Genomic DNA, 17348 nt, shown 5'->3' with positions numbered 1-17348 from the left:
AAAGGCTAAAATTAAGTAAGGCAGAAAGATTCTTTACTTGTGATAATAAATATTTATAGTCACTGTTAAAATAAGAAAGGGATTGTGTTTTTACTTTGTAGGGTAATGGGCAGCTTTAAAGGCAATATGACACGACAGAGATATTCTGCAATATCTTTAGGCTGTAACCGAAGCAAATACCTATTTAAATGTAGGAAATCTGCTGAGTAAAGGTAATTGTTGGTGATTGTGATTTGTACTGATGATGGTCTAGGGTCCATGTACTGGCAACCAGCAGAGTTTGGCCCATAGTCGATTGTGGGACGCTGTGGTGGGGTTTCTACATGTCTTCGCTCATATGCAAATGAAACTGTCTCAGGTGAGTGTAGGAGGACTCACTGCCACTGGGAGCATTACAGCATTACACACAGACACAATAGTCCGCTGACAGATGTCCCTTTATTCTGGAGGGCTCACACACTTTAACACAAATATAAAACTCTTTTTGTACTATCTGCCTTTGTGGTTGCCCTGCTCTGGCATGTGTCCCTTTACAGTTCCACAGTTAAACAAAAGAATATTTATTTTTCCTTAATCTCTTTTTTTATTTTTATTTTTAAGTTCTGCTTTTATTGCGTTGCTGTTTGCACAATGAAACTTTTTTACATTCTACAACTGTTTAATGCATTCTGATTACTACATATATTGTATCGTTTTGTGGGGCCAAGAAAACCCTTAGACGGACTGTTGAGCCTGTCTATACTCTATGCAGCTCTGTAGCTGTCATCTAGTATTTCAGTATTTCAAAACCTTTAATCTAGGTCAGAATGATACAGATTTTGTAATCCCTTTTTTATTGTTTTCCCAGATAAAACTGATCTTGTAGGTTTTGTCCTGGTATTTCAAAGAATTTTCAGATAGGATCATTCTGACCCAGATAGGACAAGATCAGGATTATAGAATCTAGATTTCAAATAGGCCTCAAACTGTTGGTCAAAGAAATACAACAAAACAAAACATTGCATTAAGTTCGATGGGAAAATGTTGGGAAGTGTAAATCTGTTAGGGTTAGGGTCTATTATTGATATTCACTTATCTGCATTAATGTTTATTGTTCCTTAGTTTTAGTAAAAATATTTATATTAATATGGGGGGTATTTGTCAGTGGGAAGATTTAAGAAGTATTACAATACAAACACTACACTTTCTGAAAGCAATTCACTCACAGTCACAAAGACATCCCAGTCTCAAAGAACATATGCACACGTCTTGTTGGGTTGACAAGTTTGACCAAATTTACAAAGACTAAAACTAATGATATTTCTTCTATATTTATTTTATCTTAGTTAGTTTTGTAAGTAAACAATATTTACAACGTTTACGCAAATTTATAGGACCTTCACATCAAATGTTATTTTTAGACAGAAAATTATCAATGAAGAAACCTTTCGGCAGTAGTTTCTGAAATGGTTAAATAAAGTGTAGATGGCTAGGACATTTTTAACACATCTAACCCTTCTTTCTTTCTATTTTTCACCACAGGACTCCAGTCAGATTGAGTTACTGAAGGAATTGATGGATCTGCAGAAGGATATGGTGGTCATGCTGCTGTCTATGCTAGAGGGTAGGTTTGCTTTCATGAGTACATCAGTATTAAACATTAAAGCAGGAATGTCTTCCTGAAAGAGCTGATAGAATGACATAAACTCAAAGTTATCACCAGGGTATTTTCACTCTTTATTGACAATCATTAAATCTTAAAAAATCGCAATGTGGTTGTAAAAATGTTTTGTCATGTGTTAAAAAAAGCACTGGTATCAGTGCATGGACATGCAGCTGAGGATATGAGTTTTGTCCAACAAAATGAACAGTGGCAACAGTAGGTAGAGATCAACAAACACTTTAAAAACTAAAAAGAAATATCTTTCCAAAACAAGCTAACTGGTTCTACTAAATCAGTGTGGCTATATTTTTTGAGAAATCCCACAGTTATTAGCATTGTCATCTCACAGCAAGAAGGTTCTGGGTTCTAATGTGTACTGGTACAGGGCCTTTCTGTGTGCAGTTTGCATGTTCTCCCTGTGTTTTCTCTTGTTTCCCTTACCATCAAAACATGTATGTAAGGTTAATTTCCCAGTCAGTCCCTACTGGCTCAGATCTGGAATTGGTCCCCAGGTGCTGCATAGTGGCCACTGCTCCTAAGACTTAGGATGGGTCAAAAGCAGAGAATTATCCAAGAAACAGTAAAGCATAACTTAATAAGAACCCATGGTGACACGTGTGTCACAAACACTTAAAATGTCCTTGAATATTCCATATGGTCCGTGTATCTTTTGGTCATTGGATTTTCCTTTCAGAAACGGGTATTAAAAAACAGAAAACGAGTGGTTATTTGATTTTCGTTTTAAAATACAAAAATTAAAATTGAAATACAAGGCGTTTTTCTTTTTCATGGTCAAAAAGGGACGAGCGAAATTAAAAAAATTATTCGATTTTCATTTTCTATTTCATATAACAAAAAATAAAATCACTAGAAAACAGAAACGGAAAAAAAGCCTGTTTTTTCATATTCTGAGACCGGATGTTGTCATTTACAGGACGGTGCTGTGTAGAAGAAACAGTAGGCTAGTGGACTGCAGTCAATCCAGCCGTGAGTCCGATCTCCGTGGTCAAAACAGCCGCACTTAAATTTAGAGTGTACAAGTATTCTCAGCATTATGGTAAATGCGGAGAAACAGCGTATTTACTTCCGGTTTTCAAAAAAAAGGTATTTAGAACAGTAAGCTATAATTAAGATATATTACATTAAAGTGTTTCATGCGCCCCTGATGAATAAAAAAACACTTTATATCAAGTATCTTTACTGCACCAGTGTGGAGAAATGCCAAAATAAAAGTCTCATATTTATGCCTCCAGAGATTGCATATTTGACCATATTTGAGGTACTGTAAAAACATATTGCTCAGTGTTTCCTGGCTACTGATGGTATATTTGACTTTTACACATATGAGACTACAAACATACTTAATATCAAGCATTTTTACTGTACCAATTTGGAGAAATTCAACAATAAAAGTCCATATTTGTACCTCCATGTGGCATATTTTCATATATTTGAGCTACTGTAAAAACACTTTGCTCAATAATTCCTGGCTATGGATGGTGTATTTGACTTCTACACATCTAAGACTACAAGTATACTTAATATCAAGCATTTTTACTGTACCAATTTGGAGAAATTGAAGAATAAAAGTCCCATATTTATACTTCCAGATTCCATATTTTCTTTATTATTTTTGAGCTACTGTAAAAACATATTGCTCAGTATTTCCAGGCTATGGGTGAAGCATTTTCATTATACTTCAATAATGCTGCAGTAATCATGACAAAATTTCACACAAATGTTTAATAACATCTTGATAATATAAACACTAAACACTAAACACAAAATCCTACACAATTCTAGTTTGTTTACTTTTCACACAAAATGCAATGCCAGTCCACATTCTTCTTATTTTGCAGCTCTGCTGTGTCCATTTGTAGGTAAAAGGGAAAAATAATTAGTTTTAACTTCAAAACACCATTGTACCTACTGTCTCTTCCTCACATATTATTTTTTATATTATTCAGTGTGACAGCTGTTGCAGGTGGTTCCACATACAGTTTACATTTTTACAGTAGCTCAAATATAAGAAAATATGGAATCTGGAAGTATAAATATGGGACTTTTATTCTTCAATTTCTCCACATTGGTACAGTAAAAATGCTTGATATTAAGTATACTTGTAGTCTTAGATGTGTAGAAGTCAAATATATCATCCATAGCCAGGAATTATTGAGCAAAGTGTTTTTACAGTAGCTCAAATATAGGAAAATACCACTTGGAGGTACAAATATGGACTTTTATTGTTGAATTTCTCCAAATTGGTACAGTAAAAATGCTTGATATTAAGTATGTTTGTAGTCTCATATGTGTAAAAGTCAAATATACCATCAGTAGCCAGGAAACACTGAGCAATATGTTTTTACAGTACCTCAAATATGGTCAAATATGCAATCTCTGGAGGCATAAATATGAGACTTTTATTTTGGCATTTCTCCACACTGGTGCAGTAAAGATACTTGATATAAAGTGTTTTTTTATTCATCAGGGGCACAACACTTTAATGTAACATATTTTAATTATAGCTTACGGCTCTAAATACCTTTATTTTGAAAACCGGAAGTAAAAACGCTGTTTCTCCGCATTTACCATAATGCTGAGAATACTTGTACACTCTAAATTTAAGTGCGGCTGATTTGACCACGGAGATCGGACTCACGGCTGGATTGACTGCAGTCTACTAGCCTACTGTTTCTTCTACACAGCACCGTCCTGTAAATGACAACATCCGGTCTCAGAATATGAAAAAACAGGCCTTTTTTCCATTCCTGTTTTCTAGTGATTTTATTTTTTGTTATATGAAATAGAAAATGAAAATCGAATAATTTTTTTATTTCGCTTATCCCTTTTTGACCACGAAAAAGAAAAACGCCTTGTATTTCAATTTTAATTTTTGTATTTTAAAACGAAAATCAAATAACCACTCGTTTTCTGTTTTTTAATACTCGTTTCTGAAAGGAAAATCCAATGACCAAAACATACACGGACCGCCTTGTATTTCAATTTTAATTTTGTTGTTTGCTTGTTTTTTGTTACTAAGGTAAGTTTAAACCCATTTGACAATTCTAATACTTTAATAGTGTGTCCTGCATTGCATTTAACCTGTTCTGACCATATTTCCTGAACAAAATAATATGAAACAAGTTACGAAAATATCGCTGTGACGTATACGTCACATCAGGCTTTTTTTCCTTTTTTTTTTTTTAAGTTATTTTTTGGGCCTTTTTGTTGCCTTTATTTTATAGGGACAGCCGAAGATAGACAGGAAAGGGGGGTAGAGAGAGTGGGGATGACACGCAGCAAAGGGCCACAGGTTGGATTTGAACCCTCGGCCGCTGCAGCAAGGACTCAGCCTCAGTACATGGGTCACCAGCTCTACCGACTGAGCTAACCGGGCGCCCATCACATTGGGCTTTTAACCGTAAAGTCGTCACGGAAAACCTGATGTGACGTCTGTGTCACAATAACAAAAACGGTAATAGACCACCCAATTAATTTCACTGTTTCAATTATTTAGAATTAATATATGCCCTGTTGTTCAATTTAAAGTAGAAGAAATATAAAAAAAAATACTGTCAAATTATTTAGGTATTAATAAAATATTTATTTACCATAAACTCCCATTGTTATGTCACAAAACAAATATTTGACCTTTAAAAAAAAAAAAACATCAGAAATGTGTTCTATGAGTCTGTGGTATACCCCCCATAATTTTCCTTCAAGGAGAAATGGGTCTGGGTTCTTAGCATTGCAAATAATTTTACAAAGGCTTTGTGTGAATGGTTACAATGTGTCATGTTTTGTTGTGGTTTCAAGAGAATTCCTATAATGTAATTGTGTTAAGGTAATGTGGTGAATGGGACCATTGGGAAGCAGATGGTGGACATGCTAGTGGAGTCTTCCAACAACGTTGAGATGATCCTCAAGTTCTTTGACATGTTCCTCAAACTGAAAGACCTGACCTCCTCAGACGCCTTCAAGGAGTATGACCCTGACGGAAAAGGCAAGGCTGTCGCCATAGTTGCTTTCTTCATGTCATGTCATGGAAACATCAGAATCATTCCAATGTTTTCCAGAGTGACATAGACCAAGCTTCTGATTATTTATACATTTATAAATGTACGTACAGGTGTCATCTCCAAGAGAGACTTCCATAAGGCCATGGAGAGCCACAAACACTACACCCAGTCTGAGACAGAGTTCCTGCTCTCCTGTGCCGAGACTGATGAGAATGAACTCCTGGACTATGAGGAATTTGTGGAGCGTTTTCATGAGCCAGCCAAGGTAAATGCCTTGATGTTTCCAAATCTAAAAAGGGCCTGAAATTGTTACATTTAAACCATTCAGAATGATTAAAATCTATTTTTAGCAAACAGTTTTGAGGGGGTTTAGTAAAAGAGCTTTCTTGCTTATTCTATTTCTATGTCTTTGTTTTATTATTCCTCTGCATTTCCATTAGTTGGACTTTACTTTACTTTACTTTATTCTTAAAGTAGTTGATTTTTTTTTTTAGCAATATCAGAGTGGAAGTGGCAATTTGGTACAATTCTTTGTAATTTTTTCTATTTCTTGCTTAATGTGGCGCACACACTATATGGGGGCTTGGGCTTATTGATTGGCAGCTCAGTCAGACATTGATGTATCCCTTTGTTTCACTGGTTTTCTGGAGCATAAAAATGACCCTACTTAGAGTAAAGTGGGATAAGAAGTCTTGACTTTGTTTCTAAGCTTAATTTAGAGAAAATGACATAGTAGTTGAATTTCAAAATGTAGAACCTTTTTTACTCATTTGATTCCTATCATAGTGTTTAAAAACTGTCTCTGCATTATGTATCTGAAAGTAATTTTTTGAGAAATCATTCTGGTGCCATCCTTGGGCCTTTATCACATGATTTTAGAAGTTGAGTGGTTCTGAACCTATATAGTGAGGAACATGCTGAAAAAGGAAACTGTTTTACTCAAAAGGAAAAAAATCACTTTAAACTGTTTCAAAAGGACATTGGCTTCAATGTGGCAGTTTTGCTGACCAACCTGTCGGAGCACATGCCTCATGACACCCGGCTGCAGACCTTCCTGGAGCTCGCAGAGAGTGTCCTCAACTACTTCCAACCCTATCTGGGCCGTATAGAGATCATGGGCAGCGCCAAGCGCATTGAGAGGGTCTACTTTGAGATCAGCGAGTCCAGTCGAACACAGTGGGAGAAACCTCAGGTAAAGATGGTGCAGCATATGAATCAGTTAGCAGAAAGTCACTTGAAGGGGACAACATCGGATTTGGTTACATTGTCTTCATGTATTTATCTTATGCCCAGGTCAAAGAATCCAAGCGTCAGTTCATCTTTGATGTGGTGAATGAGGGAGGGGAGAAGGAAAAGATGGAGCTGTTTGTGAATTTCTGCGAGGACACCATCTTTGAAATGCAGCTGGCGGCTAAGATGTCTGATGCTGGTGAGCGATCAGCAGTCAAAGAGGAGAGTGAGCGAGAGAAGCCAGACGAGGAAAGCGCTGAGATGGGCTTCTTCTCTGTCACCACTGTCCGCATGGCACTGTTAGCTCTGCAATACAATGTCATGCTGCTCATAAAGGTAAGAGCACACCCAACACCAAACACATCTGACAATTAAAAAGGTTTGGGGGTTGTTTTGGAGAATTTTAAAGAAATAGTTGAAATTATTATGCTTATTTGTTGTTGTTTTTTCAAAAGTGCGATTCAAGGTGATTTCAGTGTCCAAACTATATGTATGAAATTTGGCGTGCATACTGAATGGGACTAATGAAGTTTATGTTTTTTCTGATGTTTGAGTTAAAGTGAATGAAGTTTATGATATTGCGCCACTACTCTTCAATGGTAAATGGATGGACCTGTACTTGTATAGCGCCTTTCTAGTCTTCCGACCACTCAAAGCGCTTTTACACTACGTGCCACATTCACCCTTTCACACAGCGATGGCAAAGTCCATCGAACAGAAACTAACATTCATACACATTCACACATCGGTGCACAGCATCGGGAGCAATTCGGGGTTCAGTATCTTGCTCAAGGATACTTCGACATGTGGTAGGAGCCAGGGATCGAACCAACAACCTTCCGATTAGGGGACAACCCGCTCTGCCTCTGTGCCACAGCCGCCCCTATGGGTGATGACAAGAATACATCTTTGGTGAATCAACCTCGTGCATGAATCATCATACATCAGTAATAGCCTGATTTTTGGCATGAACCATGGTCATGAAGATACAGAAAATCTCACTCTCAAGAAGAAAGCTAATAAGCGCACTTGGCACTTGCCCATAACTTGGTACAATTCTTCAAAAATAGTCTGAATTTTGACTTTTTTTAACTAACAGGTATCTGAGTGAGAGAATTGTACAAAACTACAAAAATGCTTTTGTAAGATTGTGCAGTGTCCCAAGGCCTCAAAGACATTTGCTGTGGTTTATGTGTTCATAAAACTAGATGCACCGTTGCTGTTTGATTGGGTTACTTGATAATAAATATTGGGCATTGAACAGTCCTCAACATAAAGCAGTAACATCATCATTACCACTGAACAGTCAATTCACCTATATATTTTCTCTGTTTTCAGGTGCTGTCCATGAAGAGTTTAAAGAAGCAGATGAAGAAGATAAAGAACATGACAGTGAAGGACATGGTGACCACCCTAGTGTCCTTCTATTGGTCAGTATTGCTGGGCCTTCTACACGTGGCATTCAGTGTTGCCCGAGGATTTTGCAGAATATTCTACAACACCTTCATGGGAGGCAATCTGGTGGAGGGGGCCAAGACCATAAAGGTTACTATACATAAGAATATAGCAGTGTATCCACAGGTCATTGAAACAGACTGAATATTGTAAAAGTTGCTACTAAATACATGAAGTGTCTCTATCCCCAGGTGTCAGAACTGCTGGCCAACATGCCTGACCCCACCCAGGATGAGGTGCGGGGTGAAGGAGAGGACAGAGAGAAAAGACCTTCTGACCGAAGCTCCCCAAAGGAGGACCTGGCTGACCTGGCTGTCAACACCAGTGAGACAGAGCTGCTGTCAGATATTTTTGGCCTAGACTTAAGAAGAGAGGGGGGACAGTACAAGATCACACCACATAACCCCAACGCCAGCCTGACTGAACTGCTCAGCTCCCCAGTTCCTTCCACAACCCCACCAACAGCAACCCCACCTGAGCTCAGACGGACACATCAGGTTAGTCTAAGGCTACGTTCACACTGCATGCACAAGTGACCCACATCAAAAAAGTTTTGCTCATATGTGACTGAGATCTGTTTTTTTTTTTCATGAAAGTGTGAACAGCAGAAATCACATGGAATCTGATCTTTCAGTTCTGATTTGGGTCACTTTTATATGTAGTCCAAATCCGATACAGGTACATTTAACAAATAATATAAACAGCCAAACAAAAGAAATCAGATCCAAGCACCAAATCGAATTGAGCACTAAGGCTTGCAGTGTGAACTTAACCTATAATCTTTTTTTTTTCTTTTCATTATTGCTTTCGTTCTTTCCAGTCTTTTTTTTAATTCAGTCTATTTTAAAATAGTCATATCAAGGATCAGTTATTTAGGATTGGTCACTGGAAACAATCTAAACCATCACTATTGCCATCAATTGTACCAAAATAACATCTGTGTCATAGAAACAAGGAAACTGTAGAGTCTATTGCCATGCTAGCAGCTTTGTGAAGCTGTACTTAGGCACAGGTGCTATTTGCAAAATGCTGATGTAAGCAGGCTAACATGCTGATGTTATAGCGCCTTACTTCCGACCACTGAAAGTGCTTTACACTACATGCCACATTCACCCATTCATACAGTGATGGCAAAGCCCATCCCAAACAAAAACGAATACTTATTCACACACCAATGCACAACATCGGGAGCTGTGACATGCAGGGGGAGGAGCCAGGAATAGAACTGCCAACCTTCTGATTAGTGGACGATCTGCTCTAATTCCTGAGCCGCAGCCGTAATGTTTACCATGTTCACTGTTTGACATTTTCTAATTAGCACTAAGTACAGCTGATGACAATGTTGTTTTGCAGTTTTATTTTATTTGAATTCAAGATTTCTTTTTCAAGTAGATCTCAGTATAAGAGAGTACATTTTTTGGTTTTGGCTCCTTGACATTAGAGCAACAAAAATTAAAAAGAAAGAGAAAGAAATAATATAATAAAAATAATGTGCTTTGAGTGCCAGGTGTTGTGTATGTGACCCTACTGGTCCAGGCCTTCATCGTGGTTGGGGTGGTTAGGGTCTCTGATGATCGTATGGGCTTAACCATACCTGTCAGCATTCCTGTTTCTCCTGTATTTAAGGGTCATCTCTTTTATTACCACCAACTTTATTATGGGTCATTTACGCAGTTGCTCTGTTCAAGCAGGTGTGCCAGCTACAGTCAAAATGTCAGGGCAGGATGGTATTCCACCTAAAAAGAATTAAAAATACACCTGCAAAGTCTCTGAACAGTTTGCATTTACAATATCTACTGGAAGCCACACATGCATACTCATGGACACGGTAAGTAGAAAGAGAGAGAGAGCTCCTGTAGATGAGAAAACAAGAGGGCAAATATGTAATATTGTAAATTGCTTTGGCAACAACATATTTCTGTTCATGCCAATAAAGCTCTTTGAATTGAATTGAGTGAGAATATGGGCAGAAGTGTCGACATGATATGAAAACTTTCTTTGATCATGAAGCCTTTGTGGCTGTACAATTCTGTGGTTTATCAATAAACTGTATGTACCACACTGCAGACTGGAGCTTGTATATGCGCTGTCTCCTCTTCTGAAACATGTGTATCTTCTCACTGCACCGCATTATTATACTGTATTCCCGTTTGGCCGTCGTGATTGCTCTGTGGACATCATCAGATATTTGGTCATAAACCAAAGATGATTGCACTACAGGAAAAGTCAGAGGATCCTAAATGATATTACAATTTGTCCTTCAAACCAGTGAGAGGAGCACATAGAAAATATCAGCATCATATATCCCCCATATCAGATTATGAAAATTATTCTTGAACTTTAGCAGAAAACTGTGTTCATGTAGGATTAGTCATAAGAAGAAACTGAGTGAGAAAATTTTGCTAATATGGCTAAAATACACTGTATTTAAACTGGCTTGTTTGTCTGTGTGTTTTCTGTTTCAGTCGAAGAGCTTTTCCTCAGACGAGAAGGAAGCAACAACAGAGACAGAATGTGAACCGGAGAAAACGTCAGAGTATGTATACATTTTGTTATGCAGTCTGTTTACTACAACAGACATTGTAACAGTCCAGACAAAAACACATGTATGGATAGTGGAGACATAAAAGTACAGTACAGGTGGTACACAGGCAAGAAAAGCCATAAACCACAACCTGAGAGTTACAACCTGACATCCCTACTTATTGTATTGTTTATTATGGGGAGGAATCTAATGACTAGTGGTCAGAGCCAGGATACACTCACTATTTACTCACTGTTTTGACAAGAAGATCCACTTACTAGCTTTCTCAATGGCATCCTCAGTAGACAGTGTTATCTCAGCTGCTGCATATTTAGGTCACATGTGCCATGCCACAGAAGAAAAGCTAGTAAGTGAGCATTCAGTAAATAAATTGTTAATAGCAAATATGATTAGTAGGTAGTCCATCATTTTTTTAATAAATGTGTACATGCTAAATACCAAATTTTTTACTAAATTTACAATTTACTTTTTGTTTATTTTAAAAATCATTACTTGGTGTGTAAACAGAAGGGGGTTTCATATCAATGGCAATTCCTTTGATTAATAGCTTGGTATTATAACATCATAGTATGTAACAGCTGCCTGAGCTTCAATTAGACCACTAAAATCTCAAAATACAGTGAATAAGGGAAGCCACAGTGAAGCAGTATTATAGAATATGTATTGTTTTGTAATTTCAGTGGTGGACATGTAGAGAAACAAGAGAAACAACAGAAGAATGAGAAGATGAAGCCAAAAGTGAGAAGGCATCACACATCAAAGTCTGATGAACCTGATCTACAGGAGTCTGCCTTCTTGAAGAAGATCATAGCCTACCAGAGGAAACTACTGGTAAAGGGACATTTTCTGCCCACTTAATGGTGCTGGTCAACTCTCTCTGTCAACGTAGTATATTCCAGTCCAACTGTAAACATATTCACACACAGTGTGCGGTGTGGACCACAATTCTGGAGCAGTTGATTTATTTAAAGCTTCCGTAGGTCATTTTTGACAGTAGTACATGAGACAGATTATCTGTAAAAAAATTTAAAAATAAATGAATCAGGTTCCTCTGGCTTTATTAAAGTTTTAGAAAACATAATGTTATAAAACAGTACTGCAGCTTAACTGCATTAACTGCTCCCCCTGTAACATCCAGAAACACATTAGTAGCTCCATTTTCTTTGTCCCCTGCAGAACTACTTTGCCAGGAACTTCTACAACATGAGGATGCTGGCGCTGTTTGTTGCCTTTGCAATCAACTTCATCCTCCTATTCTATAAGGTACCGGTATACAACGGATGTTGCTATCTACTTTTTAGATGATTTTTTGCGATGAAATTGCCAGGGAAAGTAAACATTACAAAAACAGTTTTGTTTTTTTAGTATATTTGATATATAAAATCAAGGCCACTTGTTCCAGTGAGAATAAAATCGCTATTAGTTGACATAACGTTTTTTTTTTTCTGTGATTCATAGAACTTGGAGGGAACTACAACGATTTATTTGTGGAAAGGTTGCTGTAATGGGACAAGTCACCCAACTTTCCAGTTCCCTTCAGCTCTACAGAGCTTGTTAGGAATTTTCAGCAGATGGACCTTTTTCACAGCAGTCATTTTCATGTCAAAAAAGCTGCTGTGGAAAGTTCTGTTGTTTTGGTTTAACTTTACTATTTTGGTTTAAGCAGTGCCGTGCAGTTTGTCATTCATCCAAATCCCGGATGTTGATGGAGCAGGTCTCTATATACATTAGTCAGACATTAGTCAGGAGCAGCCTTCCTCTTCTTGGAGTTGTGTATTCTGAGATACACTCCCATACAAGATGCCTGACTAAATGGTAGCATCAAAAATGTAATTGGGGAGGCTGGTATTTAGTATGGAGCTGAAAAATTGTTTTATCAAAGTGGGGAGACGTCAGGCCAATCATCACAAGGGGATCCCCGTTGCCAGAATGTAAGAGCCCTCACATTTGCAGCCCAATAATTTTTATATTCTTCTGTAAGTGGTCTTGGGGGGAGTTTATTGGCCCAAACAAATGAAAGAATAGCAGAATCCAGTTGTTTAAAGAAAAACATAAATTTATTTATTTATCATGTCGAAGAAATTAATGTTTAGTAAATGTTTAGGGTATCTGGAAATCTTATGTCCAAGGTAGGTACAATTGGTGGTCACTAATTTAAAGATTTCAGATTATTCCTCTATGGCATGGACTCACATTTATCCCAGTTACTTGTACAGCCTGACAATTTTCTAAATTATGTAATGTAGTTCAGAAAGTTGAGAACTGATAGTACTGGATCAGCTAAACAAATCAATAAATCTTCAGCATATAAATTAACAAGGCTTTCAACCATACCAAATTTTACACCATGAATACCTGGATGACCTCTTAATATTGCAAGAGGTTCTAAAGCAATATCAAAAAGGAGAGGAGACACCATGTTGCAGATCAAAAGGTCTATATTAATGAGAATAGAAGATACAGAATTAGTGTACATTATTTTGACCCACTCTATAAAGTTTCCCCCAAACCCAAATAGTTTCAATGCTTCTAACATATAGGGTCATTCGATCTGATCAAATGCCTTTTAAGCATCAAGATGGCAGCCTGTATGTCTTCTTCATGAGCTGTATAGAACAGACGAACATTACTAAATGAAAGTCTACCTGCTATATCCAGTCTGATCAGGATTTACAATTGTTGAAAAAAAAACGTTACTTTGTAGAGTGAGTTGGGAAGCCTCTTATTCATTCAATATCCTTAACATGAGAGGAACTATTTTTTCATGGAAAGCCTTGTAGAATTCAGAGCCAAAACCATCTGGGCCTGCTGCTTTTCCAGAGGGGAAAGCTCAAATAGCCTCAAACAGATCCACCTTAAAAATTGGGGTGTCATTGTCATCTCTCGAAGCGCCATCCAAAGAAGATACAAAAATCTGCTTCAGTGGCCCTTACTTTACTAGACTATACTTCCTTATAAAAGTCTCTGAAGCAAGAGTTTATCTCCTTCGGATTAGTAACTAATTTTCCTGATTTAGATCTAATCCTATGGATCGTTTGTTTGGCCTGTTCACCTCTTGACTTGTTAATAGTTTTTTCTGCTTTATTGTTTGTGTTTAAGTTTTAATAAAAGATTACTGACACGTTTGTTAAGGGTAGTATTTTATATAATTTTTAATATATCAAGAAGAAGAGGGTTGAAGCGCCAGCTGTACCTTTTTTAAAATTGGAGTGAGTCTATGATCTAAAATCAAAATTATGATGGATAGAATTGGTAATGTTGGGTAGTAATTCAGAAGCTATCAAAAAAATGAATCAATTCCACTGTAGGACCTATGGATATATTTAAGTAAAAAGAAAAATCTTTGCCAGTAGGGTGCTGCACTCTGTCTGACACCCAGTCTAAAGTGGGATTGAAATTTCAGTTGAAGTCACCTCCAATAATTACATTAGGACTGGAGGCTGGAATCATATCAAAGAATTTAGAAAATAAATCCGGATAATTTATATGCCCTGAAATCATTAGGTTCTTGCCATAAGGATCTGCTGTCATATAGTCAAGGCAAAATGAGATATTTTTCCAAAAAAGAATCACCATACTTCTAGCTTTGCTAGTAAAAGGTGCTTGGAAGACCTATTCAATTCAATTCAATTTTATTTGTATAGCGCCAATTCATCACAGAAGTTATCTCGGGACACTACAAATAGAGCAGGTCTAGACCATACTAATTATTTACAGTTCCCACCATAAGCAAGCACTTGGCGACGGCGGCAAGAAAAAACTTCCTTTTAAGAGGCAGAAACCTCGGACAGAACCCGGCTCTAGTCTGCCTCGACCAGTTGGGGTGAGAGAGAGAGAGAGACAGAGAGACAGAGAGACAGAGGTAAAGACAGAAGGACAGAGACAAAGGTGCACAGCAACAACCACACTAATAGTAGTGACTGATGGTGATGATGATGATGATGAACATGAAGAAGATGATGACGACGATGACAACTGCCACATCGATGGGGGACAATGAGCAACGATAATAGTAATTAAAGCTGCAAGCAGTGATGAACGGGCCCTCGCAGCCGTCGCGTGTCGGGGTGTGCTTCAAATCAAATTTCACGTAAATCAGATCGACGTATAGTCACAAATAGCACAACTTTTCATCTGCACAGAAAATGACCAAAGAAATTCAGAATGGCCGACTTCAATGCCACGCCATGGGTATGCCCTTCAATGTACATTCACAGATAGCACAACTTTTAATCAGCAATGTTTTTTGACTGTACTGATCAAGTCCTCCCCGGAGGAGTTCGTTCAAATACAAAATTCAAAATGGTGCTTTCACTATTACTGAATATTATCACATAGACGTGTTCAGGGGGGACTCTTATTAAACACGTGAAGTTTTGTTGAGATCGGATCATGTACACAGAAGTTATGACAAGTTTGACGGAATGTTGTAAATAGCACAACTTTTAATCATGAATGTCTTTAAATTGCGCTGATTAAATTTGAAGTCGCAGGAGCAGGACCATGGCAGGAGGCTCCACCAGGATCCATGAGAACCTGCAAGATGAGAAAGCACAAGAACTCCGGGGAAGAAGTGCAGTTAGTAACATTAATTAATGGGACATGAATGTGTGCAGAAAGAGAGGGAGAGGATGAGAGGAGCTCAGTGCATCATGGGAAATCCCCCGGCAGTCTAGGCCTATAGCAGCATAACTAAGGGATGGTACCTGAACTCTGAGTCAGCCCTAGCTATAAGCTTTATCAAAGAGGAACATCTTAAGCCTACTTTTAAATGCTTTAGATGGTATTACCTTGGCCTCTAGCACCACCTTCAGTCTCTAAAAGCAGAACAAGAGCCAGAGCCTTCAGCTACCAAGCTCCTCTCTTGTGGAACCAGCTTCCAGTTTTGGTTTGGGAGGCAGACACCCTGCAAGAATCCTATCCACTACCTAACACAGATGACCTCTTTGCAATATTGGCTAGGGGTCAGTTCTTCACAAAGATAGAATTATCACATGCCTATCAGCGACTAGAGTTGGACAAAGGCTATAATATGTTTTTCAATTCAATTCAATTCAATTTTATTGGTTAATCCAAAAATATGTGGAGAGTGGGTGGAGCTGAAGAGACCAAGACCGTTTTTGCACCAGGCTATAAACATGTTTATTTCTGCTGTAAAGTTGGGCATTTTCAATATTGGGACTTATGGACATTGACTCAAGTTTGAAGCTAGCCTCTAGTGGCTGTTATAGGAATTAATAATTTGTTTAAAAATGGTCCTCTGCTTCCACACTCAAGAATGTCACAGTAACAGCAGTCAACAAGCAGGAATAAAAACCCTTGACCTATTAAATGGGTGTTCTATACTATACTTCTGGACAAAGTCTCAGTGAAACAGAACACAAGGGCATGAGAACCAGAGTGGCGTAAGTTACATTTGACCCACTTTACCCAAAACAATAAATCACTATACTTTGTCCGGATTTTTTTTATTGAGTTAAATCTTTACTATTAAAACATCCTCAGCATGTGGAAGACAGTGTACTTAATCAGCAATAATTTTACATTTATTGAAAAAAATTATTGTTTATCTTTTTAGTGCACTTATGTCCTTTTAGGACCAAATAATTCACTGAGTTCCGTTTTAAGTCTTTAATAACTTACGTTGTTTTGTTTCTTAACCCTTGATAATAAACTTTCATAGGTGTATATGCAGCAGGACTGTTGTATTTGAGAATTAACATTATTCAGGTTTTCATCTTCTTGTCTCCTTATGTCCTCTAACAACAGGTAAAAACCTCAAACTTTTTAAAGTTTAAAAAGGTAGTATATTTTATCAAAAGGCTAAAGAATAAGATTGCATGTATTATTGCACTTGTATTATATCCATACCTATCAGTTACATCATCAGACTGGCAACATGCTTACTGTCATGATGTTTTATTCTTCCAGACCTAGCTTATTTTCTTCATTTAACCTACCAGGTTTCTACATCCTCATCTGTTGTTGAGGAAAGGGAAGTGGTGTACACCAGTAGCCAACCAGACAGCAGCGTTCAGTGGGATCCACTGGGAGGAGAACCAATGGAGACAAAGGAGGAGGTGATGGGTGAGGCTAGGGAGCCCTTGAAGCCTGTCACAGTCCGTTTTGTCCTGGAGGAGAGCAGTGGTTACATGGAGCCCATGTTACGGATCCTGGCCATCCTGCACACTGTTATCTCCTTCTTCTGCATCATCGGATACTACTGTCTCAAGGCAGGATACTTACCTCTGATATATATCTTAAATAATTTTAAAGGTCCAGTGTGTAGGATTTAGTGGCATCTAGCAGTGTAGTTGCAGATTGCAACTCCCTCACTTCACCACTACGGTGGCTGAAAAATGTGTGAAAAATGCGAATGTCCCTATCTAGAGCCAGTGTTTGGTTTGTCCCCTCTGGGCTACTGGAGAACCATGGTGGTTCAAAGAGGCAGGCGACC

At 37.9% G+C, this 17348-nt stretch overlaps 2 protein-coding genes across 11 annotated transcripts in view; one reads left to right on the top strand and one right to left on the bottom strand.

Annotated features, from left to right (window-relative positions):
* LOC127373071 (uncharacterized) overlaps positions 1–17348 on the bottom strand; it is a 395753-nt gene that overhangs the window by 301069 nt on the left and 77336 nt on the right. The window contains exon 2 of one of the 5 annotated variants that reach the window (XM_051417163.1): positions 13008–15427. The exons of the other annotated variants lie outside the window; for them this stretch is intronic. The gene's annotated coding sequence lies outside the window, so the exon portion shown is untranslated. Of the gene's footprint in view, positions 1–13007; positions 15428–17348 lie in introns of those variants that run through there. 5 annotated transcript variants of the gene reach the window in all.
* The window catches only part of ryr2a (ryanodine receptor 2a (cardiac)), a 324810-nt gene that overhangs the window by 283990 nt on the left and 23472 nt on the right, over positions 1–17348 (top strand). For all 6 annotated transcript variants that reach the window (XM_051417108.1, XM_051417109.1, XM_051417107.1 and 3 more), the window contains 12 exons: positions 254–358; positions 1522–1603; positions 5487–5645; positions 5772–5926; positions 6638–6853; positions 6955–7227; positions 8230–8436; positions 8538–8843; positions 10812–10882; positions 11572–11722; positions 12068–12154; positions 16855–17124. In XM_051417108.1, the coding sequence (XP_051273068.1) occupies positions 254–358; positions 1522–1603; positions 5487–5645; positions 5772–5926; positions 6638–6853; positions 6955–7227; positions 8230–8436; positions 8538–8843; positions 10812–10882; positions 11572–11722; positions 12068–12154; positions 16855–17124 (2082 nt within the window). The remainder of the gene's footprint in view (positions 1–253; positions 359–1521; positions 1604–5486; positions 5646–5771; positions 5927–6637; positions 6854–6954; positions 7228–8229; positions 8437–8537; positions 8844–10811; positions 10883–11571; positions 11723–12067; positions 12155–16854; positions 17125–17348) is intronic.

This window comes from Dicentrarchus labrax, unplaced genomic scaffold, assembly GCF_905237075.1.
Source record: "Dicentrarchus labrax unplaced genomic scaffold, dlabrax2021, whole genome shotgun sequence".
Taxonomy (NCBI): Eukaryota; Metazoa; Chordata; class Actinopteri; family Moronidae; genus Dicentrarchus; species Dicentrarchus labrax.
This window is presented reverse-complemented; position numbering and strand designations above follow the sequence as displayed.